This window comes from Pan paniscus, chromosome 6, assembly GCF_029289425.2.
Source record: "Pan paniscus chromosome 6, NHGRI_mPanPan1-v2.0_pri, whole genome shotgun sequence".
NCBI lineage: Eukaryota > Metazoa > Chordata > Mammalia > Primates > Hominidae > Pan > Pan paniscus.
This window is the reverse complement of record NC_073255.2, coordinates 84,469,905-84,496,477: the sequence shown is the minus strand read 5'-3', so window position 1 is coordinate 84,496,477 and position 26,573 is coordinate 84,469,905. Positions and strand designations below refer to the sequence as shown.

The window sequence follows — 26,573 nt, the reverse complement described above, 5'->3', positions numbered from 1 at the left end:
TTTCCTGATTAGCTGACATTTTTAGTGAGCTTGGTTAGCAATTTGGGGATATAAATATTTCATTATAGATACAGACAAGCATAGTATTTGAAATGTTTGAAAAATAGTGATTGTCAGCAGAAAAGGAACTCTGGCATTGGTGGAATCTGCCTCCCCAGTTGGTATTCTCACTGAGAAACTAACAAAGCTTCCGCATTGGGCCCCTTACTTGCACGGGTGCCCTTCGAGGTCATCTGATGGCCCCTTGTTGTGTGTTTACATGTCATGCATTTTTGGAGAACTTACAAAAGTAAGCTTTTAAAATGTTTCTCAAAGAGAATGCCTCAAATTGTGTAAATTTCAGGTCCCACAAAACCCAGGTTCATTTCTGGGATTTGCTGTCTCCATTGGACAGATAAGAAACCCCCTAGGTTGCATGAGCAGAATATGCAACTGAGTTTCTCCCCGCTCCACCATCTTTTCATTCATTTTTAAAGATAATATTTTAAAACTTTGTCTAATAATATTTTTAAAATATTTTAAAATAGTCTTTGTAGGGCTGCTTTTATACATTTAGCTGATTGGTTATTTCAGGCATAAAGGTATTCTCAGGCGCACCTGTATTTCCAGGTGGTTTTTTTTTTTGAGATCGCATCTTACTCTGTCACCCAGGCTGGAGTGCAGTGGTGCAATCACCGCTCACTGCAACCTCTACCTCAAGCTGGGCTCCCACTTCAGTTTCCCAAGTAGCTGATACCCAAGTGTTTTCAGTCTGTGTTTTATGTTCTTTCTAGGGCATCAAAGCTAATTCTTACATATATAAAATATTGAAATCTCTCTGAAAAAAAGAAAAAAAGAGATGATGCAGAAATGTCAAGTGTCCTGACTAATGTCTGTGCCAAACTCTGCGTTGAAGACCATTTTTTCACTGTGATCTCTGTCATAAATCCCTAAGCACAGAGAACTGGAAGTTTCCATTGAGGTGGAGAGAAAGGCCGGCATCTGGGAGGGCCCAGGGTATGGTCACCATGCAGGGGCTGGATTCTCTCCACATCCAGTCTTGAAGAGCTCAGGAACTCAAGTCCCATCAGGATGAGGAGTCTTATCTAAGTGTCTCACCAAATGTTTCCAGACAGAGGTAGACTTGGAAACCCATGGAACAAGCTAGGAGCAGAGATGTGCCCAGGGAGAAGGTGGCCTAGGAGGAACCCAGGGGAGGGGCAGGCCAGCTGACCAGACTGGGCTTTAGGAGCAAGCCTGCAGTCCATCAATTACCAGCATGGGGGTTGGAAGAACCCCCTGGCCACAGAATATGAATCAGACCTTCAGCAAGGTCAAGGGTTTTAAATTCACACACACGGTCCAGGCATGGTGGCTTATTCGTGTAATCCCAGCACTTTGGGAGGCTAAGGCAGGAGCATCACTTGAGTCCAGAGTTCAAGACCAGCCTCAGCAACATGGTAAAACCCTGTCTCTTCAAAAAATAAATAAAATTAGCCGGACATGGTGGTGCATCCTTGTAGTCCCAGCTACTCAGGAAGCTGAGGCAGGAGGATCACTTGAGCCCAGGAGTTGGAAGCTGCAGTGAGCTATGATCCGGCCACTGCTTTCCAGCCTGGGTAACAGAATGAGACCCTCTCTCAAAACAAAACAAAACAAAACAAAATTACACACAACATAAAATCACCTCTTCTGCACCGTCAAAATTAACAGACATAAAAGACCACATATTTTACGACTCCATTTTCATGAACCATGTGTATTAGGCAAATTTATAGGGGCAGAAAGCATGTTAGTGGTCACCAGGGGTTGGGAAAGGGGAGATGGGGAGCAGCTGCTCAATGGGTATGGGGTTTATGTTTGGGGTGATGAAAAAGTTCTAGATAGTGGTGATAGTTGCACAACATTGCGAATGTACTTAATGCCAGTGAATTGTATATTGTAAAATGGTCAAAACATTTTAAACATGGTAAAAACAATGAAAAAAGTGAACCAGTGCTTTTCAGAGGTTTGGGGTTTGCGTGAGAACGACCTGGGGGTGCTGGCCAGTTCCACTAAGGCCCACTGAATTAGGGATACCAAGAAAGGAGCCTTGGAACCTGCATTTTCATAAGGTCCCCAGTGATTCTCACTCTGGGAATACTGGCAGGCATTTTCATTCTATTTTGTTTCTTAATTGGAACGTGCCATATGTGCTATGTTCTCGTCCCCAGCTGTCACAACCCATGCATTCACAGTGAGCAGCATGCCCAAACCTCAGCAGCTGCTGGCGGGGAGAGGTGTTGGTGATAAGCGTGGCAGTGGTGGCAATGGGAGTTGATGGTGTCAGAAGGAGTGTTGATAGAATTGTGGCATTAGTAGCAGTGGTAGCAGGAACAGGGAATGAAAGCAGAAGGCAGGACCATATGGGATCCTTGTCCAGGGACTGACCTAATTGTGAGATTGCCCCACGCAGAGGTGGCCAGCCATCAGGATCCCAGTATTGGAGCCAAGCTTGGTGGCTCACACCCATAATTCCAGAGCTTTGGGAGGCCAAAGTGGGGAGCGGGGGAGGGATTGCTTGACGCCAGGAGTTTGAAACCAGCCTGGGTAACATAGCGAGACCTCATCTATACAAAATAAAATAAATTAGTTGGGCATGGTGGTGTGTGCAGGTAGTTCCAGGTACTCAGGAGGCTGAGGCAGGAGGATCGCTTGAGCTCAGGAGGTCGAGGCTGTAGTGAGCCGTGATTGCACCACTTCACTCCAGCCTGGGCAACAAGGCCAGACCCTGTCTCTGTCTCTGTCTCTGTATATGTGTGTGTGTATGCATGTATGTATGTATATATGTATTTATATGTATTATATATATATATACTGTATATGTGTACATGTGTATATATATACACACATACATATATATGCACATACACACACACACACTCACACACACATTTAAATATATCTATATTTTAAAAGATTCCAGTTTTGGAAATGGCATGCCAAACCCTCACCATGTAGGCCAAAGTCACTTCCAAGGGGTTCAGTTTTTTAGATGAGGCAGGACAAGTAGGTCGTAGGCAGTGGGGAAAGTGGAGATGGACAGGGCAACACTGGGATTCTGGAATGTCAACTCAGTTGGAGTAAGCTCTGGCCCACACTCAGGGTCTAATTCATCCCAGATGGAGTTAGGCAGGGGGGTAAATGCTAAGCCAGAGCCACCCAATATGCACTTAGCAGACCAGTTGATGCAGCAGCTCCCCATTTGAAGCTTGTAAGAAATACAAGTTCTTGGGCCACCTCAGACTTACTGGTGATTCGGATGCAGGTTAAAGGTAGAGGAACACTCACTCATCTAAGCTTAGACAGATTCTCCTGAATCTCCATACTCTGAAGGGCAATTGAAATATTCAGTAAGTTTCATCATCAAGGCTTAACAACTGTGTGAGGGTTGAGAGGTCAGGTTGCCCACCATTGTGGATGTGCAGACTTGGCCAAGTCCTGGACTGGGTGGCCACTTCCCAAGTATACATAAAAATCCCAAGCACTGACACTTTTGCATTGGTTCTGGAAGCAGGTGGAGCTGAGTCTGTTTTAGGACCACCAGGTTCGTATGTCCACTGTGCAGTAACAGACCAATTGTGCTGAGACAGCAGGATTTGCAACAGAGAAAGAGTTTCATGAATATAGGGTAGCCAAGTGAGGAGACAGGAAGAGATCCTCAAATCCACCTCCCCAACGATTTCTGGGCTGGGGCTTTGAAGGGGATCATGGAAGGTGAGAGGCTGGAGAATCAAGGTCATTCATTGATCAGGGTAAAGGGGATGAAATTATCAAGATGTGGAAACTGCGTTCTTTGGTGAGTCAGCTTCTTCTGGGGTCCTTCAGACCAGCTGATGTCAGCAGTTTCATTGGTATGCAGGACATGAAAGAATATCTCAAAGGGAAAACTTAATATTTTATAATGTTCAAGTTGTTATCTATAGAGCAGTTAAAGGGGACTGTAATCTTGTAACAGGGTCTATTGTCCTAGTCATTCTAGGACAATAGGCACTAAGAAACTATGATGAAACAGGTCAGAGACTAATGATTAATGCTGAATTTGCTGCACGCTTGGTTTATTTTAATTTTCCCCTCACTTCTTTCCTGATTTTTTTTTTTTTTGAGACAGAGTCTCACTCTATTGCCCAGGCTATAGTGCAGTGGCATGATCTTGGCTCACTGCAACCTCCACCTCCCAGGTTCAAGCGATTCTCCCACCTCAGGCTCCTGAATAGCTGAGATTACAGGCGTGTGCCACAAAGCCAGGCTAATTTTTATATTTTTAGTAGAGACGGGGTTTCACCACGTTGGCCAGGCTGGTCTTGAACTCCTGACCTCAGGTGATCCACCCACCTTGGCCTCCCAAAGTGCTGGGATTATAGGTGTGAGCCATCACACCCAGCCTCCTGATTAATTTTATAAAGTGTATAGGGGCAATTTCAAGTCTACTGGGTCAATACTTGCTCCTGAGCAGGGCTCTGAGCCCAGGGATGGTACCGATAGTTTATTCTGTCATATCACGGAAAGTGCGGGATTGAGACAGAATTCTGTAATGTTCTTTGCTTTAGTTCTTACTGTTTTGTAGCTTTCTTTTTGCCAATTTATGCTCCATGAGCCTGGATGACATGTGTTTGTTTTATTGTTAAGGAGCAGGTATGCATACCTCCCTCTCCAGTCCTTCCTGATCACAGGCAGTGTTCGCTTCTCCCCCTCAACCTCCTCAAATGCTGTTTATCAAAATCTTAAAAAATACAATGGTTCCCAAATGGCACTTGGCCAATTTTGTATTGGATTTTATAACATTTATTTTTGTCGGAATGAGTTTCTGCATTTATTTTTGCAGAAATGAGTTTCTGTTTTCTTCTCTGAGTTTTTTGTGAGGAAAAAAGAAAGTAAGATGTTTTTCTTAGTGTTCTTATAATGTCCTAGAATGGTTTCATCTGTTAAGGGTGATAAAGGATCTTAGGTGAGGGGGTGACTTTCTTTTTTTTTCTTTTTTGAGAGAGTCTCGCTCTGTCACCCAGACTGGAGTGCAGTGGCACAATCTCAGCTCACTGCAACCCCTGCCTCCTGGGTTCAAGCGATTCTTCCACCCCAGCCTCTCGAGTAGCTGGAGTTACAGGCATGTGCCACCATGCCTGGCTAATTTTTGTATTTTTAGTAGAGATAGGGTCACACCATGTGGCTAGGCTGGTCTCGAACTCCTGAGCTCAAGTGATCTGCTTGTCTAAGCCTCCCAAAGGGCTGGGATTATAGGAATGAGCCACCGTGCCTGGCCAAGGGGGTGACTTTCTAACCAGTGTCAGGTTGGGGATTTGTGTGCTTCCATGGGAGCCTGGGGGCCTTGTTTTACTTGGCTAATTTATAGACTCATTCACTTTAAGGTGAATTTGGGCTCTTGCACCCCGCCTCTTCTTCGGTTTCTCTCCATTTTCAAATCTCAACACCCTAATGCTCTTAGGCTGTCTCAGATGTGTTCCACCAGAGCCAGGCTTCCTGGAAGTCCCTCTTGAGATGTCCCACTCATCCAGTTCTCCTTGTATTGACCCTGCCCCTGCAGGAGACAGCTGCATCTGCAGGGATTTCTTTTTTCTCACTGGTACCATCAGGGGCCTTCTGTTTGTCTTGATCAACGGGCCATTCTCAGCTCGCATTTTCTCTAATGCATTTGACTTTCCTGACCCTGGAGGTTGAGCAGCTTTTGGAGGACAGGGACTCTGTCCTTCTCACCCACAGAGGCTCCTTTAAATATTTATAAAATGAATGCACATATCCCTCTTCCAGAAACTCTGCCAAACACTTCACAGGATAATGCTTCGGAACTGGTGTCATAGGAGCATTATCCTGTAAAGTGCTGGACTCTGTTTCAACACCTGCAGATGATGCTCTTGGGCTCTCAGGTTTGAGAACTGCATTTCCTCCTTGGAGTCCCGTCTGTACCGCCTTGAGTATGGCTTCTCCAGCCCTTCTTCCTTCTACATTCTCTATCCAGCCCTGTACAAAATAAAAGACATTAGCTGGGCATGGTGGTGCATGCCTTTAGTTCCAGCTGCTTGGGAGGCTGAGGCAGGAGGATTGCTTGAGCCCGGGAGGTCGAGGCTGCAGTGAGCCATGATTGCTCACTAGCCCTTCTTCCTGCCTCCTAAATACATGTGTTCCACAACGTGTGGTTCTAAGTCTTCTTCCCTGCATTTCCTGGAACTGTCACCCTCTCTCCTAGGCCATCATCTCCTTTTTTTTTTTTTTTGAGACGGAGTCTCGCTCTGTTGCTGAGGCTTGAGAGCAGTGGAGCAATCTCGGCTCACTGCAACTTCCGCCCCACCAGGATCATGCGATTCTCCTGCCTCAGCCCCGCTGAGAGGCTGGGATTACATATGCCCGCCACCACACCCGGCTAGTTTTTGTATTTTTAATAGAGACGGGGTTTCTCCATGTTAGGACATCATCTCTTATCACTCAGTGCCTGACACCTCTGCCCTGTTTTCTCACCTCCAGACCATTGTCGTGGTTCAACTGCCTACCCCAGAATGTCCTCTGGCCCCCTCAACCTGTCCTCAGAGAAACTCATCAACTTGTTCTTCTCTTCTCTTCTTTTTCTCTTTTTAAATCAATCCTATCTGGCTAAGTGTGGTGGCTCACGCCTGTAATCCTAGCACTTTAAGAGGCTGAGGTAGGGGGATCACTTGAGGCCAGGAGTTCGAGACCAGCAGGGCCAACATAGCAAAATTCTGTCTCCACTAAAAATACAAAAATGAGCCGGGCATGGTGGCAGGCACCTGTAGTCCCAGCTACTTGGGAGGCTGAGGCAGGAGAACTGTTTGAACCCAGGAAGTGGAGGTTGCAGTGAGCTGAGGTCACGCCACTGTACTCCAGCCTGGGTGGCTGAGCGAGCTTCCATCTGAAAAGGAAAATAAAATAAAAATAAAATAAATCAATGGCATCTTCCCAGTTTCCTAGACTGAAACTTTGATGCTCATGATACTGTCATCTAAGTAGATCCAATTTTTCACTTAGGTGTTTTTTGGTGTGGTATTTTAGAATAGTGAGAGCTCACGTCCAGATCTTCTGCATAACTTAAACAACTTTTTCCATTAATGCTCCCAGCCAAAACAGTTTCTCTGTCTGTGACTCCTCACAGCACTCTTCCTCCGTGACCATTTTTTTTGGGCGAGTGGGGGCCATTAGCCTCATTTACCTTATAATATTGAATATTATAATTTGTTTTTATTTTATTTTATTTTTTAGGCAGAGTTTCGCCCTTGTTTCCCAGGCTGGAGTGCAGTGGTGCGATCTCGCCTCACTGCAACCTCCGCCTCCCAGGTTCAAGCAATTCTCCTGCCTCAGCCTCCCGAGTAGCTGGGATTACAGGCACCCGCCACCATGCCCAGCTATTATTTTTTGTATTTTTTTTTTTAGAAGAGACAGGGTTTCTCCATGGTGGCCAGGCTGGTCTCAAACTCCTGATCTCGGGTGATGCACCTGCCTTGGCCTCCCAAAGTGCTCCTTCCTATAATTTTTAAACGTATCTCATCTCCTTAACTCGATTGTAAGCATCTTGAGGGAGCACTTGTGTCTGAATTGTCTTTGAGCACAGGCCAGAGCACAACTCAGTATCTTATAAAGTCCAGAATCACACTGCAGGTACTGGGAAGGAAGCCTGCTCAGTGTCACTTGTTCTTAAACCCTGATCATTGGAGGTGGCATCTGCCTTGATGTTTCCACACACTGTTGTTTGGAACAGTGTATCCCTGTACGTTGTAAGAGTGATAATGGTGTCTACTGCTATACAGTAGGCCCTAGACTTTATAAATCATTTTGGTGGCCAGGCACAGTGGCTCATGCCTGTAATCCCAGCACTTTGGGAGGCTGAGGTGGGTGGATCACCTGAGGCCAGGAGTTCGAGACCAGCCTGACCAACATGGCGAAACCCCATCTCTACTAAAAATACAAAATTAGCCGGCTGTGGTGACACATGCCTGTAGTACCAGCTACTCGGGAGGCTGAGGCAGGAGAATCACATGAACCCAGGAGGTGGAGGTTGCAGTGAGCTGAGATCGCGCCACTGCATTTCAGCCTGGGCAACGAAAGAGAAACTCCGTCTCAAAACGTAAAAATAAATAAAAATAAAAATGATATTGGCTAGTTAGAAAGACAAGCTGTTGTTCATAGGAAGTTATGTAATTGATCAACATTAATAATTATAAGTCAATTATTATTAGATTTACCATTTATTGAATGCATATTGAGTGCTTTCTATATAGCTTTTCCTTTAGTCTTAGCAGCCATAAGGCTAGTACCAAATGATTAGGCCTTATCCTTTTACTCCTTTAATACCTCCCAAAGCTCTTTAGATGTGAGAAGGCCAGTGGTAATGACCCACACTTTCTTTTGCCAACCTTGCCAATCCCTACCCATATATCTTCCCTGAAGTCTCGCAACTTCTTAACAAATGAGGAACTCATTTGATACCCGGATGTGGTGAGTGATGTAGCCAGGAGCTGACATCCTCTTCCTGGGAAGAGCCACGACTAAGTCGCAGGTCACGTGGCAGCTAAGAGGTAACAGTGCCTCCAGAACTCCTGGCATGGTGCCCAGCGCTCAGCATTCAGAATATTCTCCCTGAACTTACAGAGATTCCTGCAGTCACAAGCCAACCCTGGTCAGAAGGCAGGATTCCCCTTGTAGCATTCCATGACCTGTGGCCTTTAGTGACATGTCCCTGAGTCCCCCAGCACCCATGCAGGACATGTACCTGGAGTGCAAGTATCTAAGAATCCCCTCCCTGTTAGCCCCTCCTTTTCCTCCCTATACCTGGTGATTTTTATGCACACAAAGTATCACTCTTTTTTTTTAAAATGCCTTTATTTTTATTTATTCTTAAAATTAGACACCAGGTCTTTCTCTGTTGCCCAGAATGGAGTGCAGTAGTGTAACTATAGCTCACTGCAGCCTCCTGAGTTCAAGTGATTCTTCTGCTTTGGCCTCCCGAGTAGCCGGAAGTACAGGTGCACAACACTGCACTCAGCCAAGTATCAGTCTTTATGTCTATAGAGTTAGATTCAGTTGAGTTGTGTTTCAGCTCTCCCGTTAGCCCATATGTGACCTTGGAACAGGTTAGCCTCCCTAAGATTATGTCTTCATTTGCAAAATAGAATTAATTTAGTTAATTAATGAAATTAATCTAGCAACCTCCTAGGGTTTCTGCAAGGATAAAATTAGCTCATAGAAATGAAGCACTTTGCCACCTGCTTGTTGCAGAAGGGAGGGTATTCAATCCCCGGTAGCATTAGTTCTGCCTCCAAGGTAGCATTTCTACTACTGAGCAAAGACTTATGTTGCATCCCAAGGCACGTACTATAAGAACGAGTCTGTGTGCAGATGGAAAAGCCCATATAGAATTTGATAAACCAGACAGACCCATGGGGTGGCAGGAGAACAAGGACAAGGATTCTGGCCAAGTTTGGAGGAAGGGCCACTAAGAGAAGGAATCTTGAAGGACGTCTGCCGGCTCATAGCAGCCGGGATATAAAAGCCAGGCCTGGTTCCCATCCCGCTGTACGGATTGCAAACTGTCAGAAGATAGCTGTCCTGGGTGAATGCATCAGAGATGTCTTCTGACTCCTAGACTGATGAGATTTTCTTTTCTGCCAGAATTACTAACATGCAATTTTTTTTGAGATCTTTGAACTCCCTGAAGATCTGTGGGCATTGCAGTGGGTTAGATGCAAATTTGAAATGACATGTTTATAGACCTTCTTGCATTTTTGTCATTTGCAGAGGAGCTGAAGGTCCCCCTGGAGGAGTATGTCCACAAACGCTACCCCGGGCTGGTGAAGGTGGTGAGAAATCAGAAGAGGGAAGGCCTGATCCGCGCTCGCATTGAGGGCTGGAAGGTGGCCACCGGGCAGGTCACTGGCTTCTTTGATGCCCACGTGGAATTCACCGCTGGCTGGTAGGTCATGAGCTGAAACTCGGGGGTGCTCAAGACCTGCATTGTGGTTGAGAGGGGCTGGAATCTGGGAGGTGGGACATTTCACCTGTTACCTGTAGTGGCACTGGGAGACTAGAGAGACACTCGTCGAAGAAGAAAGTGAGACCATTGTCTGGGATAAAGCTAGGGAGCAGGGAGAAATTTGCCTGCCGTCTGTTCAGTTCACTATCATTGACATCATCATCATCATCATTGTCATCAAAATCCCCAGTGAAAATGTTGTATCAGGCTGGGCATGGTGGCTTGCGCCTGTAATCCCTACACTTCAGGAGCCCAAGGTGGGTGGATCATTTGAGGTCAGGAGTTTGAGACCAGCCTGGGCAACATGGTGAGACCCTGTCTCTACTAAAAATACAGAAATTAACCTGGCATGGTGGAGCACGCCTGTAGTCTTGGCTACTCGGGAGGCTGAGGCAGGAGAATCGCTTGAACTTGGGATGCCAAGGTTGCAGTGAGCGTAGATCACGCCACTGCACTCCAGCCTGGGTGACAGAGAGAGACTCCATCTCAAAAAAAAAAAAAAGAAAAAAAGAAAACGGTGTATCAATTAGATAAAACTCAACAGAATCCTTGCAAATGGTACAAGACAGTCATATTTTTCTTGTTCTCTTTTCCTTCTTTGCTGCTCTCTTTGCAGGGAAGGATGGTTGACTGTCATTGTGAGAAAAGAGATATAGTTATAATTCTGACTACCCAGGTAAAGCTCCCCAGAATGTATGGGATTATCTTTCACATCATTCAGAGGAAGGTGAAGCGCATTTTCTGCAGATAGGCCCTGATATTTTTCCAGGTGAAAAGAACAGAGTGTGAGAAATTGGTTGAGTGTACGGGGAGTAGAAGATTTTGGATGCTCAAAGAGTGAGGCCACAAAAATGCCAAAATCATGTTAAAATTGGAATAGGACTTTCCAGTTTTAAAGCGTGGTCAGATAATTGTTGCTAAGTAACCAATGATCCATCAAGTTAGAGGTTAAATAACCTGTACCCTGGGTTGCTTAATTAGTAAGAAGCAGAGTCTTGTATTTCACAAATATGTTTATTTACACTCATTGAGGCCGTCTTGAGTAAGTGTTGTTCACTGTACTAGATTTGAAGAACCAATATCCCATCACTAATTAACATTAAAATGTCTGTTCTTCTTCATTTGCAACAACCTCTAGAATCCTTTTAATGGCAGGATAAAAAGACAATGTTTATGCATGTGACCACGTAAGAAACCCAGGGCCACTGATAACACTGATCCCTTCAAGTGCATGCTGGGGTCTGTTGCCATCTCGGCCGCCAATTTTCCCTCCCAGTTTTTTGCTGTCATCAAACCCTGGTGACACCCAGCTGCATGTCTTCAGCCCTCATCTCTCTCCTGAGCTCCAGAGCTGTTTATCTCTAGTAATAATCATTCCCAAAGTGTGGTGCCCTGACCCACAGCATCCGCAGAATCTGAGAACTTGTCGGAAATGCAAATTCCTGGGCTCCACCCAGTCCCCTGAAATCAGAAGCTGTGCAGGTGAGATCCGGCGATCTGATGTAATCAGCCCTTCAGAGGACTCTGATGCATGCTCCAGTTTGAGAAGCACTGAGCCATAATGGAAGCCTTCTGAAAAAGATGCAGGCGAATGTTCCGTTACAGCCTCAGGCCTGGCATACCTTGTCTTTTCCTTGGCATCATTGCCTCCTCGTTTCTTTCCTTTCAAAACTGAAAGGACATGGCCCCGACACATGTCCCTTTCCCTTGATTTTCCCCTTGCCATCATGTTACTCATCCTGTCAACCTCCACCTCCAGCCAGTTTTGTCTGCCATTTCTCCTGTCTCCCTCTTTCTCTCTATCTTGACCACCACTCTCCCAGCTTGGTTCTTCCTTGACATTCACCTAAACCAATGCAGTCACTGCTGGAACTCATTCTTTTGGCAGATACTTGCTAGATGCCTACCATATCCCTGGTGCTGTTCTAGGTTTGGAGTTTGGCACTGAGTGATTTCTCAGGACTTTCATTGGTAAGGCTGGAAGAGTACTGCACAAACTGGGGCAGTTGGACACTAAGCTGGGGTTCAAAATCCGGCAGGTTTGGTATCTGCCCTCAAGTCTACAGTCTAATTCTAGTCTACCTAATCAAATCCACCTATCATCTAATTCTCACTGATGTCTGTGACTTTAGTCTTTGCCATTCAGACTCATTTTCCACACTTCTACCCGGGTGGCATAGAACCCTCTCTGAATTAAAACCCCTTGGCAGTTCTTCATTACAAGGTAGACAGTGTGTCTCAACTTTTACCAGGTTCTACTGCAATAAAAGTCTCCAGTCACAGTGACTTACAACGATACATGTTTCTCTCTTGTCTGCATGGCACATCAGCTGCGGTTGTCTGGCTGTGGCTGTGCTTGATTTCTCCTCTGTGTTCTGAGAGTCAAGGAATCCTCCTGTCTAGGACATCCCATCTTTGTGGCTCAGGGAAAAGAACAGTGGCTGAACTTCGAAATGGCTGTTTCTGCTCTGATGTGACACCGTCACTTTTGCTCACATCCCATTGGCAAACCAATTCACATGTCCAAGTTTAATGGGAATTGGAGACTGGGGGAAGGAGTGTGCTTCTCTAAGGAAGCATTGCAGGCCACCTGGTAATAGGCAGGACATCCCCAGGGAGGAGGGAGCAAATTATTGGGAATCGCCATACATTGTCTAGTAGACAGTAAGATCAAACTTCTCAGCCGCAGAAATATCAGTGGGACCAGGCATGGTGGCTTACACCTCTCAGCACTTTGGGAGGCTGAGGCGGGTGGATCACCTGAAGTCAGGAGTTCGAGACCAGCCTAGCCAACATGGCGAAACCCTGTCTCTACTAAAAATACAAATACAGGTGCCTGTAATCCCAGCTACTCAGGAGGCTGAGGCAGGAGAATCGCTTGAACCTGGGAGGCGGAAGTTGCAGTGAGCTGAGATCATGCCATTGCACTATAGCCTGAGAGACGAGTGAAACTCCGTCTCAAAAAGAAAAAAAAGAAATATCATTGGAACCAAGGTCTTCTGCCTCCATACTCAGTGACTCTTTTGCTGCTGATGGATGGGCTGAACTGAATGCTTCTAATGCATGATCTGGACTTGTGTGGGGTTCATCATGGTTCATCAAAGAGGTAGTGGAGCTTCAGAATTAAGACATGAACCAGACCAGCTAGGTTAGAAACCTCGTTCTACCACCAGTTGGCTGTATAACCTGGGGCAAGCTACTTAACCTCCCTGGTCCTCAGTATCCTCATTTATATAATGCTGATCATTGTATCTACCTCATACGATTATCTTGGGGGTTGCATTAGTCAGCACATGTGAAATATTTCGAATGGCCCCTAGCACTAGTAAGTGCTTAATAAAGATCAACTATCATTAGCTCATAAGGAAAAATAATTCGTGTTCAGAGATGATTAGCAAAGGCAGCCGCACAGTCATTGTGACTTGAATAAGGTGGGGAAAATGATCTAAGAGTTGAGAGGAAGAACTCCCACGGGAGAGGTGGTACTTGGTCTTGGAACCAGGTGGTGAGAGAGGTGTGGGAGGTGGTACTTGGTCTTGGGACCAGGTGGTGAGAGAGGTGTGGGAGGTGGTACTTGGTCTTGGGACCAGGTGGTGAGAGAGGTAGGAGAGATGGTACTTGGTCTAAGCCTCCTTAGATGGCTGTGCTCTCTGCCAATAGCAAAGGGCATCCCCAGGGGAGAATTTCATGAGTGGAGGCTTGGCCGGGGCCATGGTCCTAAGCCTGCCTGGAAGCCTTGGAAAATTAGTGCCATTTGGCTTCAGCTTATATGGTGTGTGCAGAAGTATTGGAAGCAGGTAATGGCCCAGGGTATATTTTATTGCTCATTTTAAATAGAAAGATGAGATGAGCCAACAGGTAATTCAATAGCTGCAAATGAAAAGAGATGGGTTGTCGACTGTGTGTTCTCATTATTCTTCCCGATAATGCAGAGGAATGGGATTTTCGCTTGACTCTGTTCCAAAGCCTGCATTCTGTTATAAGCTGGGAGATTAATGCCCTGGCTTAGGAGAGCCATCTTCTCCTTCTCGAATATGGGAAATGATCCCTTCCCGCGCCTGCCTCAGAGACACACGATGGTGGAGGTGTCTGGCCATCTGCTGTCTCCTAAGCCAGTCAGGCTACACCTTGAACCTGGAGCCAGATTCCTGACGAATTACCTGCTGCAGCCTCGAGCTGGGGAAGTGAGCAGGAAGCTGGGATTCTGCCTGCCTTTGCATTTAATTAGTTTCCAGTCTTCTATTGCTAACCAATTCAATTAGATCCCTTTAAGAAATCAATTAAATCATCAATTAAAACAACTGAAATAATCACACACACACACACACACACACACACACACACACACACAGAGAGAAGCTAGTGAAATGTGTATTAAAACCAGGCCATCCGGGCAGAAGTGACCTATTTTGGGAAAGGGAATTCAGTGCCAGCAGAAAAAACAAGCGGTGGCAGTCAGTGCCCTGGGGGGAAACTGATGACACTGTATAAAACTGTCGTGCAATGTAAATCATGGAGTCCACCGTCAATATGAGAAGTGAGACTTGGCACTTTCTTGGGAAGGAGACCCCATGTTCTGAACTCCTCTTGCTCCAGGCTTTTCAGGCCAGAGCAGGCATCACTCTAGTGATTCCAACAAGGGGAAAGGGGTGCGCTGATTTCACACGCTTCACAGCCCAGGAGTGAAGCTGCAGGATCCAGCGTGGGCAGGTCCCTGGGAGCCTCAGTTTGCATCTGAGTTCCAGCCTTCCCAAAGCCCAGCCTTAAGTAGCTAAATGCTGTTCATTCCCTGTGGTCTTGGGAGGTGTGCCTCACGGGAGACAAGAGAGGTTTCATGTCTCTTTCTCTATGTTTCAGGGCTGAGCCGGTTCTATCCCGCATCCAGGAAAACCGGAGGCGTGTGATCCTCCCCTCCATTGACAACATCAAACAGGACAACTTTGAGGTGCAGCGGTACGAGAACTCGGCCCACGGGTACAGCTGGGAGCTGTGGTGCATGTACATCAGCCCCCCAAAAGACTGGTGGGACGCCGGAGACCCTTCTCTCCCCATCAGGTCTGTGGCTGGTGAGCCCTGGCGGCCAACGAGCCCCCAAATTCAAGGGTAAAAAGGAGCTACTGAGAGGCCAGGAAAGCCTGCCTTGGGCTCGAGCAGCTGTGTGCACACGGCTCTCCAGGAGCCGCGGTTGTCTCAGGATCACAGCTTTCCTGCAGAGGGAGGATGTTGCATTTTGCACCTTTATGTAAAGTTTTCAAGTGCAGCTTTCCAACGGCGATACTGAGAAGTTTCAAACTGATAGTAATGTTCACACTTCTTTATTCTTCCTCGTATAGGAGGAACTGCGTTCAGGAGCTTTTAAGGGTGAAGTTTGAAAGTTATTTTTTCTGGGGCTATTTTATACTTGAAGCCTTGTACTGTTGTCATGTTTGCACTCTTTTTCATGATACAAGATCATATAGAAAAGGACAAGGGGGTGTGGCATTCTGAGGAACTGGAGGGATGTTGGGGAGCTCTTTATGGCTCTTGCCCCGGGTCCCACCCAGCTGCCTCTCGGGATATGGAGATCAATATCTTGAGGCATACCAGTTGCAGAACTCAAATAGAAAGGAGGTTGAGGCCGGGCGTGGTAGCTCATCCCTGTAATCCCAGCACTGTGGGAGGCCAAAGTGGGTGGATCACTTGAAGTCAGGAGTTCGAGATCAGCCTGGCCAACATGGCGAAACCCCTTCTCTACTAAAATTTAAAAAATTAGTTGGGCGTGGTGGCAGGTGCCTGTAATCCCAGCTACTTGGGAGGCTGAGACAGGAGAATCACTTGAACCTGGGAGGTGGAGGTTGCAGTGAGCTGAGATCATGCCATTGCACTCCAGCCTGGGCAACAAGAGCAAAACTCTGTCTCGGAAGAAAAAAAAAGAAAGCAAGGAGGTTGAATGAAATAGGTTGATTTCAATGCTATATTAGTTTCCTCTTGCTGCTATAACAAGTTACTATGAAAATAATGACTTGAAACAGCACAGATTGATGCTGCTACAGTTCTTGAGGTCGGAAGTTTGCAATGAGCTGATGGAACTAAAATAAAGAAGGGGTTGGGTCAGGAGGGCTGGGTCAGGAGGTCTGGTCCTTCTGGGGGCTCTTGGGGAGATCCATCTCCTTGCCTTTTCCAGCTTCCAGAAGCTGCCTCCTCCCTCGGTTCATGGCTATGTCGCATCTCCCTTTCTCTCTGGCATCCTTCATCACGTGACCTTTTCCTCCTTTGCTTCCTTCCTTCCCACTTACAAAGGCTCTTGTGATTACATTCTGGGACCATACAAGAATCCAGGATTATCTCCCATCCTGAGATCCTTAACTTAATGACATCTGCAAAGTTCTTTTCCTCAGTAAGGGACCATTCACAAGTTCCTGATCTCTGGAACCTGTAAATGGTCCTTTATTTGGGAAAAAGTGAAATGGGAGTGTTCCCTTATCCCCTTTGCGGGGCATATGACAGGGGTGTAGCTTGCTTCTTCAGTGCCCCACTGCTCAAACCCCTAGGGGAATCATGCAGACGGGTAGGTTGCAGGGAGCATTTTGGGGCTCAGACCCCATGGCGGTCTCCAGGATTGAGTGTTTACAGCTCCCGAAGCCCCAGTGGGCATGTGTTACAGTGTGCTCTTTCAGCTTTGCCATCTGCAGGGAGCTTGTGTTAATCAGCTTACTTAGACCCTCTGCCTTATCACAAGGACAGAGGGCTTTCTGTATCCTGGGTCCTTGCCCTAGTGTGTCAGAAAAACCAGATCACATGTGGGCTTAGAGAATGAGTGCAAGGTGTTCCTGAGTGGTGGAGGTAGCTCTCAATGAGATGGATGGGGAGCGGGAAAGGGGATGGAGTGGGAAGGTGGTCTTCCCCTGGAGTTGGGTTGCACAGCAGCCGGACTCTCCTCCAACTACCCCTGGCCGAACTCCCCTCAGCATCCACGACATTCTGTTGTTGCTAGCCTGCTGGTGTCTGCTGGTGTCTGTCCATGTGTTCTGCTCCTCTCAAGGTCCAGCCGCTTGTGTCTGTGCCCACTATGGTCCCGGGTTTTTATGGGCACAGGATGGGGGATAGGGTATGGCGGGCCAAAGGGCAACTTTTTGAGTGCGAAAACAGAAATACCTGTCCTCATTTAGGTCCATGGGCACAGGCCCAAGGGTGGAGCCCTTGCCAGGGACCCTGCCCTTCTCTACCCAGCACTTCCCTGCCCCTGTTGCATATCAAAAGGACTTTGCAGATGTGATATGGAAATCCTAATCTCTGGAACCTGTGAATGGTACCTTATTTGGGGAAAAGGGCTTGGTTGAAAACCCTCTGATCCCCGAGTTATAGTTCAGTACTTTATGTGAGTTCTACTTGAGGACCAAACTGACTCTAAAATCATGGTTCTGTCTTAAGTAGGGAGAGGCAGGAGAGGCCTGTGTACCTGGGCTCAGTTTTAGGGGTGTGCTTGTTGGTGTTAAGTAAGATAGCAAGAAGGAATAATGAAGTAGGGATGAAGACTTTTTACAGATAATCATGAAGTTCTTTCTCAGTTTAAACATTTGTGATTAACGAGTAAAAGTTTAGCCAGGCCCGGTGGCCCTCACCTGTAATCTCAGCACTTCGGGAGGCCAAGGCAGGAGGATCGCCTGAGTTCAGGAGTTTAAAACCAGCCTGGGCAACATAGCCAGACTGTGTCTCCACTGAAATAAAATTAAAAAAAAAATTAGCCGGGGTGGTGGTGTGCTCTTGTAATCTCAGCTACCCAGGAAGCTGAGGAAGGAGGGTTGCTGGAGCCCAGGAGGTCGAGGCTGTAGTGGCCTGTGATCACTCCACTGCACTCCAGCCTGGGCAATAGAAGGAGACCCTGTCACAAATAATAATAAAAAAAGAGTAAGCTTTTGAAAAGTTCGTTATTTTTCTGCTGACACCAAAAGCTGAAAAATTGCCTTTGAGTAGAGCATGGGCAAATTTGTACAGCAGAGAAGGTAATCTTTTGGGTCTACAACTTCCTCAAGCTGTCTTGTGGCTCAGCTCCCACACCAACTGTTCATCATGCAGTGTTTCAGGACCATATTCTTGGCTATCTGCAAATAATATTAATAGTGTAAGGTTAACTAAATCTAAGCCTTCAGGGATATTTGAGCTTTAATGGCGAGTGCTTGAAGACATGTTGACCTTCAGATCTCAAAGGGATGAAACTCAAATGATGGACTGACAGACAGTGAGTTTCATGTGTTGGCTGAAAGATACTTTCTCCCAAGTCTTCACACTGATACACAGGAGACTGGCCTCCAGCCAGGACAGATAACAGTATGAGGGTGTGACCGTAAGTGCTGTCAACAGAGAAAAAGAAGTGCTTGCAGTGGAGTGCCTTCGGATGCCCAGCAAACATCTGTAATGATTGTCTCTGAGTGTGTAAGGTTCTAAGCAAAGAGTTAGCTTGTATTTCATAAGTTACGGTAACATTAACAGATGATTAATATGCACTTTAAAAAGACTCAAGAAAATAGAGTCATGATCATGAGTCATTAATATTACATGCATCTCTGTTGTACAAAATAGAATCAAATGCCAATGATGTCTTTTTAATGTGTCTTAACTTACGGAATGCTTAATTTGTTAATAGTTGATGGGGATATTTAATTGCAGGGATGAATTTTTATGGTCCTTCTGAAATTATTAAGCGGATACAATATGCTTTCTTAAACATGAGGACATGGCAGTTTCTCTTTCTTGCTGTGAAGCCAACATTTTAATAGTATGATTTTGCTCCAGTAAAAGATGGGCCAAAGAAAACATTTCATCATCCAAATGGTGTTAGATTAGATGAGTCTTTAGATACTGAGACTTCCCGGTAAGCAACATAATATAGGAGATTTGCATTAAGGGAATTGATAATTCCTTCTGTTTCAGTTCTTTTCCTGTTTCTTTCTATATATTAATATCTTTTTTGTCCTGCCTGCTAAATAGCTGTTTTCTCAGGTTTTCTCTTTGTCCTCCACTCTTATTTTTCCACACCAGAGTTTCCAGTATAGCAAGTGGGCAAGTGCCATTAAAGAGGGCAAAGGCCGATTGTAAGGGTAAGAGGTGGGAGAACTGAAGAACACAGGTCCTGCCCAAGGAGGCAGCTGTTCCCAGCTCTGCTTGGTGGTGCCAGTGTGGTCAGGTCTTCAGAATTTTTTTTTTTTTTTTTTTTTTGAGACAAAGTCTAGCTCTGTTGCCCAGGCTGAGTGCAGGGGAGCGATCTCGGCTCACTGCAACCTCTGCCTCCCGGGTTCGAGCAATTCTTCTGCTTCAGCCTCCTGAGTATCTGTGACTACAGGTGCGTGCCACCACGCCCAGCTAATTTTTTGTATTTTTAGTAGAGACAGGGTTTCACCATGTTGACCAGGCTGGTCTTGAACTCCTGACCTCGTGATCCACCCGTCTCAGCCTCCCAAAGTGCTGGGATTACAGGCGTGAGCCACTGTGCCTGGCCCAGAATTTTAAGAGAAGCCATAAATCTAGAGCCTTTGTGAAATCTCCTACCTTCTAAATGTTGACAATAAACCTCTCTTCTTCAAAACTTCAAGGCCCCAACCACATACGTCTAGACTGCATTTGACCACCCGGCCCCCAGAACTTGATCTTGCCTTTACACTCAACTCCTTGGAGACCTGTGTTGTTCCCAGGATAGCTTTCATTCATGCAACTTACACCGGCAGTGGGCACCTGTGGTATGTATTGTGGGTGCCATGGAGGGTGTATTAGTTCTTGCCCTGCTGTAAAGAAATATCTGAGACTGGGTAATTTATAAAGAAAGGAGGTTTAATTGGCTCAGGATTCAGCAGGCTGTACTGGAAGCATGGAGGCTTCTGCGTCTGGGGAGGCCTCAGGAATCTTACAGTCATGGCAGAAGGGGAAGCAGGCACGTCTTACATGGCCAGAGTAGGAGGAAGAAGAGAGAAGGAGAAGGTGCCACACACTTGTAAACAACCAGATCTCTTGAGAACTCTATCATGAGAACAGCACCAAAGGGATGGTGCTAATGCATTCATGAAGGATCCACCCTCATGATCCAGTCACCTCCCACCAGGCCCCACCTCCAACACTAGGGATTACAATTCAACATGAGATTTGGGCGGGGGTGCAGAGCCAAACCATGTCAGTGGGGCTGGGGGATTTGGGGAAAGTGTCACTCAAAGCCACAGGAGCAACATGGCCAGACTTCCTTGAACTCCAGTTCAACCTGTAGAGATTCCCCTCATGTTGTATTATTGTGTGTCCACAGCCCTCTCTGCTGAGGTTCGTCTGTGTAAGACTTTGTGCAGCACTGACCCAGCTCTTGCCTCTGTGTAGAGAAGCTTCCTAAATCTGCTGTCTTAAGCTCTGATTGTTCTCCAAGAGCAGCTTCCTTTCTGTTAGGTGGTTCTTGAATTGCTACAAAGAAATGCCTGAGGCTGAGTAATTTATAAAGGAAAGAGGTTTCATTGGCTCACAGTTCTGCAGGCTGTACAAACCTGGCACTGGCATCTTGGCTTTTGAGGAGGCCTCATAGAGCTTTTACTCATGGCAGAAGGTGAAGTGGGAGCTGACACATCTCACGGCAAAAGCAGGAAGAAGAGGCGGTGACTCACACCTTTAATCCCAGCACTTTGGTAGGCCGAGGTGGGCTGATCAACTGAGGTCAGGAGTTCAAGACCAGCTTAGCCAACATGGATAAACCCTGTCTCTACTAAAAATACAAAAATTAGCTGGGCATGGTGATGCACACCTGTAATCCCAGCTACTCGGGAGGATGAGGCAGGAGAATCACCTGAACTTGGAGGCGGAGGTTGCAGTGAGCCGAGATCATACCACCTGCACTCCAGCCTGGCTGACAGAGCAAGACTCCAGACTCCGTCTCAAAAAAAAGATTTTGGCTAGTTAGAAAGACAAGCGTGTGCTTCATAGGAAGTTATACCATCGATCCATATTAATAATGATAATATACCAATTATTATTAGATTTACCGTTTATTGAATGCATATTGAGGACTTTATATATAGCTTTTCATTTACTCTTTTTTTTTTTTTTTTTGAGATGGAGTCTTGCTCTGTCACCCAGGCTGGAGTGCAGTGGCACGATCTTGGCTCACTGCAACCTCCACCTCCCAGGTTGAAGCGATTCTCTTGCCTCAGCCTACTGAGTAGCTGGGACTACAGGTGTGTGCCTCCACACCTGGCTTTTATTTTTATTTTTTATTTTTTTGTATTTTTAGTAGAGACGAGATTTTACCAAGTTAACCAGGAGGGTCTCAATCTCCTGACCTCGTGATCTTCCTGCCTCAGCCCCCTAAAGTGCTGGGATTACAGGTATGAGCCACCACCACGCCTGGCCTCATTTACTCTTAATAGTCATAAGCCTAGTACCAAATGATTCGGCAGTATCCTTTTTTTGTTTTCAATGTCCACACCACATTGGGGTGTAGGAAATCTGAACCTCCAGGTTGCTTTTTTGACCCCATGCAGGCAGTGACTCCCTTCAGCTGGCCTCTCCTAGGGCACTCTCGACTTCTGCCTTCTTGTTTGCCCCATGTACTCTTATTGCTGGAGTCTCCATGCTCTGGTAAGCCACTGTCCAGGGCAGGGGTCCTCAGCCCCTGAGTTGCGGACCAGGGCTGGTCCTGGTCCATGGCCTTTTAGGAACTGAGCCTCACAGCAGGAGGTGAGTGGCAGGCGAGCGAGCAAGCAAAGCTTCATCTGTATTTACAGCCTCTCGCCATCTCCCACATTCCCTCCTGAGCTCTGCTTCTCATCAGATCAGCGGAGGCATTCGATTCTCATAGGAGCACAAATCCTATTGTGAATTGCGTGTGTGAAGGATGTAGGTTACGTGTTGCTTATGAGATAATCTAATGCCTGATCATCTGAGATAGAACAGTTTCATCCTGAAACCATCCCCACCCACCACCCTTGTCCATGGAAAAATTGTCTTCCATGAAACCAGTCCCTGGTGCTGAAAAGGTTGGGGACTGCTGGTCTAGAGCATCCCTTTTGGTTTTGTTTATGATGTTGTTCTTAATCGTGGCAATACATATGTAACATAAATTTTACCATTTTATCCATTGTAAAGTGTGAAGTTCAGTGGCAATAAGAACATTCCCAGTGTTGTGCAACTATCTCCACGATCTACTTCCAGTTTTCTTATTCCCCCAAATAGCGACCCAGTGCCCATTAAGCAGTCACTTCCTATTCCTCCCTCCCACCAAACAGTGATGGCTGCCAATCTACTTTCTGTCTCTATGGATTTGCCTATTGTGAACATTTCATATAAGTGGAGTCCTGCAGAATGTGGCTTTTTGTTTCTGGCTTCTTTTATTAGCATACAGTTTATGAGATTCATTCATGCATCAGAAATCCATTGCTTTTCTTGGTGGACATCCCTTTTATTATTTTTTTTGAGACAGAATCTCTCCCTGTCACCCAAGCTGGAATGCAGTGGTGTGATCTTGGCTCACTGCAACCTCTGCCTCTGGGTTCAAGCAATTCTCCTGCCTCAGCTTCCCGAGTAGCTGGGACTACAGGCATGCACCACCATGCCCAGCTAATTTTTGTATTTTTAGTAGAGACGAGGTTTCACCATGTTGGCCAGGATGGTCTCGATCTCTTGACCTCGTGATCTGCCCACCTCGGCCTCCCAAAGTGCTGGGATTACAGGCATGAGCCACTGTGCCCGGCTGACATCGTTTTTAAAGTGGTTCCAAGTCCACATTCCTTCTGCAGGTTCCATATCTGGTTTCTGGGATTTGCACACCTTTGTCCCTCTTGGGTGGAAAGATGGCTTCCCTGACCAGGGCTCCCCTGTGTTCCAGAGGGCACGTTCCCTTTCATAAGTGTGAGTCGCACACCAGTGAGCATGTGTCTCCACTTCCAGGGACACCGGCCACTAGGCTTGGGGTTAGATGGTAGGACTCTCGTCCCTCCCTTTGGGTACAGTTTGCTTCTGGGAAACCCTCCTGACACCTTCCTTTCCTGGACTCCACTTACTTATCCAAAGTATTCAGCTAATCTGTTTGTCTGTCTATTGAAATTTTTGCAAGATCTCTTTTAATATTGCATCTATTGTCAGAATGTCTTCAGCCCCAGTGTGGACACGAAGAGCCTGTTTTAACACAGTACATACATCTGAAGGCATGGAACAGGGAGAAGGGGAAAGTCTGAAGGCAGAAAGGAAGGGGTGGGGACTGATTGGGAAAGACAGACCCTGAAGAAGGAGGCGTGGGTGGGCTAAGGACATGAACAATGGTTTGGTCTTGAATGGTAGGAAGGGAAAAGTCATGCTGTCTGACTCAAATTTTCCTTGTGAATGAGGAGAGAAAATCATTCGTTAAGAGTGAGAGCTGGGCCTCGGATAGGAGGCTACTCAAAAGGGGTAAAAGTCTGGAATCATTGCTGAAAGTTCACCAAGAACAGAAAAAATAATGGCTATTTCAAGGTGCAAAGAATATAAATTCAACAAAATTTCCACCAGGATTTCTTTTTCTTAGTTATTTATATTTTTAGAGAGAAGATCTCACTCTGTTGCCTAGGCTAGAGTGCAGTGGTGAGATCATAGTTCATCATGGCCTCCAACTCCTGGGCTCAAGCGATACTCCTGCCTCAGCCTCCAGCGGAGCTGGGACCACAGGCATGTGCCACCATGCACAGGTAATTTTTAAATTTTTTCTTGAGACAGTCTCACTCTGTCTCCCAGGCTGGAGTGCAGTGGCACCATCTCAGCTCATTGCAATCTCCACCTCCTGGGTTCAAGCGATTCTCCTACTGCAGCCTCCCAAGTAGCCGGGATTACCGGTGCCCACCACCACACCCAGCTAATTGTTGTACTTTTAGTAGAGATAAGGTTTTATCATGTTGGCAAGACTGGTCTCAAACTCCTGACCTCAAGTGATCCGCCCGCCTCAGCCTTCCAGAGTGCTGGGATTACATACGTGAGCCACCGTGCCTGGCTGTAATTTTTAAAAAATGTTTGTAAAGTCAGGGGTTTTGCTGTGTTGCCCAGGCTGGTCTTGATCTCCTGGCCTCAAGCAATCCTCTTCCCTTATTCTCCCAAAGCACTGGGATTATGAGCAAGAGCCACTGCACCTGACCCCACCAGGATTTCTTGACCAAAAAAACTACCATAAATTCAGTTGTGTTTTGTTATGAACTCAGATTTTGTTATTCATGACATTATGTATATATGGGGAAAAGAGTGAGGTGTAAGATAAGAATGAAGGATACCATTTATTTAACCTGAATGCACCTAGGTTAGGTGCACCATAAGTTCATGAAAACCTGGCTTAGTTCTGCTGCCTTCAGAGAACTTTTGCTCGTAGCTTGAGAACTGCTGATCTGTACACTTCTCTCCAGCTGCAAAAGCCTGAGACTTTCACCATGAGAGGGAAGGTTCCAAAATGCCACAGATGGGACATTTTACAGCATGTTGCTTTCAGGGCACTGGCTGAAAGCTGAGTCAGGCATCTTCTGTGAGGTGACAGTGGTTCCTCCCTGCTGTATGTTAGGTGGTCCTATAATTAGTGACATTGCTCATGAATAACTAATTAAAGGCAATGATTAACAATTTAGCAATCCTTAATCCAACATATAATTTGATAATAAATTATAAGGTATGGGTGCTGTTAGAGCCTGTTAGACTCCGTTAGTTGAAAGGGATGCCTTGGATATATAGTTGCCGGGATCTCAAATTCTGTGCACAGATATGTACAAAGGGAGAAGGTTATTTTTTCCTCCCTAAAGGAATGTGACTGGCTTACAGAGGAGGAAAGCTTTAAGAGAAGAAATCAGACTTTAAAATAGAGGTATCTTTCCTATGCGTCAGCAAATATATTTTAGGGGCCAATTGTGTGCTCAGCTTTGGGGTAAGCATTTCCAGCAGGGATAGTATTGGTAAATGAAATGATTATCCTGTCTTGAAGGAGTTCATGGGTGGTGACACAGGCTTTCAAATGTGTGTGATAACACTTCAGGGCAAGGAAATGTGGAATCATGGGAGGGAGGGAATTTTTGCCATTGGAGTGGATGGAAAAGCTCATAGCCATAACTAACACCACAATGTTCTACGTGCCAGGTACAGTTCTTGTATTTAGCACAATACACATCTATTTGCTCCTCATTCTCACCCTATGAGTATTTTTTTTTTCTTTTCTTTTCTTTTTTTTTTTTTTTTTGAGACAGAGTCTTGCCCTGTCACCCAGGCTGGGTGTAGTGGTGTGATCTCAACTCACTGCAACCTCCACCTCCTGGGTTCAAGTGATTCTCCCGCCTCAGCCTCCTGAGTAGCTGGGACTACAGTCATGCACCACCACAGCTGGCTAATTTTTGTACATTTAGTAGAGATGGGTTTTGCCATGTTGGTCAGGTTGGTCTCAAACTCCTAACCTCAAGTGATACGCCCTCCTCAGCCTCCCAAAGTGCTGGGATTACAGGTGGGAGCCACCGTACCTGGCCAAGATGAATATTATTATATCCTTTTTACAGGCAAAGCTGCTGAAGCATGAGTTAAGCACCTTACCCAAGGTCACACACCTGGTAAGAGGTGGAGCTGGGATTCGGATGTAGTCAGGCCCAGAGTCTGTGTTCTTACCTGCTGTTCTGTCTTTCCTGGAAAAGATTTGACTAGCTGGACCTTGCCAGCTGGAGGAGATTTTCACCGGCTGAGTATATGCAAGATAACCCAATGCAGGGTACAGTTCTGCAAATGAGTGTGTTTGGGGTCTTAAAGCCCACTGTCATGTTTCATGATTCACCAGGAGAACTCTCGAAACTCAGAAAAGCTGTACAATCATGGTTATTATTTGTTAATGATGAAAAGATACAGATTAAAATCAACAGGCTGGGCATGGTGGCTCACACCTATAATCCCAGCACTTTGGGAGGCCAAGGCAGGTGGATCACCTGAGGTCAGGAATTCAAGACCAGCCTGCCCAACATAGTGAAACTGTGTCTCTACTAAAAATACAAAAAGTAGCTGGGTGTGATGGTGCACACCTGTAATTCCAGCTACTCGGGAAGCTGAGGCAGGATAATCACTTGAACATGGGAGGCGGAGGTTGCAGTGAGCCGAGATCATGCCATTGCACTCCAGCCTGGGCAACAGAGCAAGACTCCGTCTCAAAAAAAAAAATCTGCAAAGATGCATGAAGAGTCCCACAGAAGCCAGTTGCAAGCTTCCACTTGTCCTCTCCCAAATGGAGTTGTATGGGTAGGGCTGATTTGCTCTGCGGTGGCACATAACAACTCATTTCAAGTCCTGCCAATCAGGAAGCCCACCTGAGCCTTGGCATCCCGGGTTTTTACTGTGGGTCAGTCACATAGGCATGGAGAGCCTTGCATGACTCTCCTTAGCTACTCAACCTCCAGCCCTTGCCCACCAGAAGTTAAACTGCAGTAGCATTGTCCAGGGCCTTGGCATGCAAAGACACTCTTATCAGATAGGATATTCCAAGGGCTTAGAGTTTGTCTCCCAGAAGCTGATCCAGGGCCAGTTCTTTCTCTGGATTGTGCGGGGTTTAGACAACCCAAGCCCACTGAGTTAACCCTTTACT

General features: G+C 46.2%; 1 protein-coding gene across 2 annotated transcripts in view; it reads left to right on the top strand.

Moving 5' to 3' along the window:
- GALNT17 (polypeptide N-acetylgalactosaminyltransferase 17) overlaps positions 1–26,573 on the top strand; it is a 582,348-nt gene that overhangs the window by 273,632 nt on the left and 282,143 nt on the right. For both annotated transcript variants that reach the window (XM_034964282.3, XM_034964284.3), the window contains 2 exons: positions 9,778–9,952; positions 14,870–15,067. In XM_034964282.3, the coding sequence (XP_034820173.1) occupies positions 9,778–9,952; positions 14,870–15,067 (373 nt within the window). The remainder of the gene's footprint in view (positions 1–9,777; positions 9,953–14,869; positions 15,068–26,573) is intronic.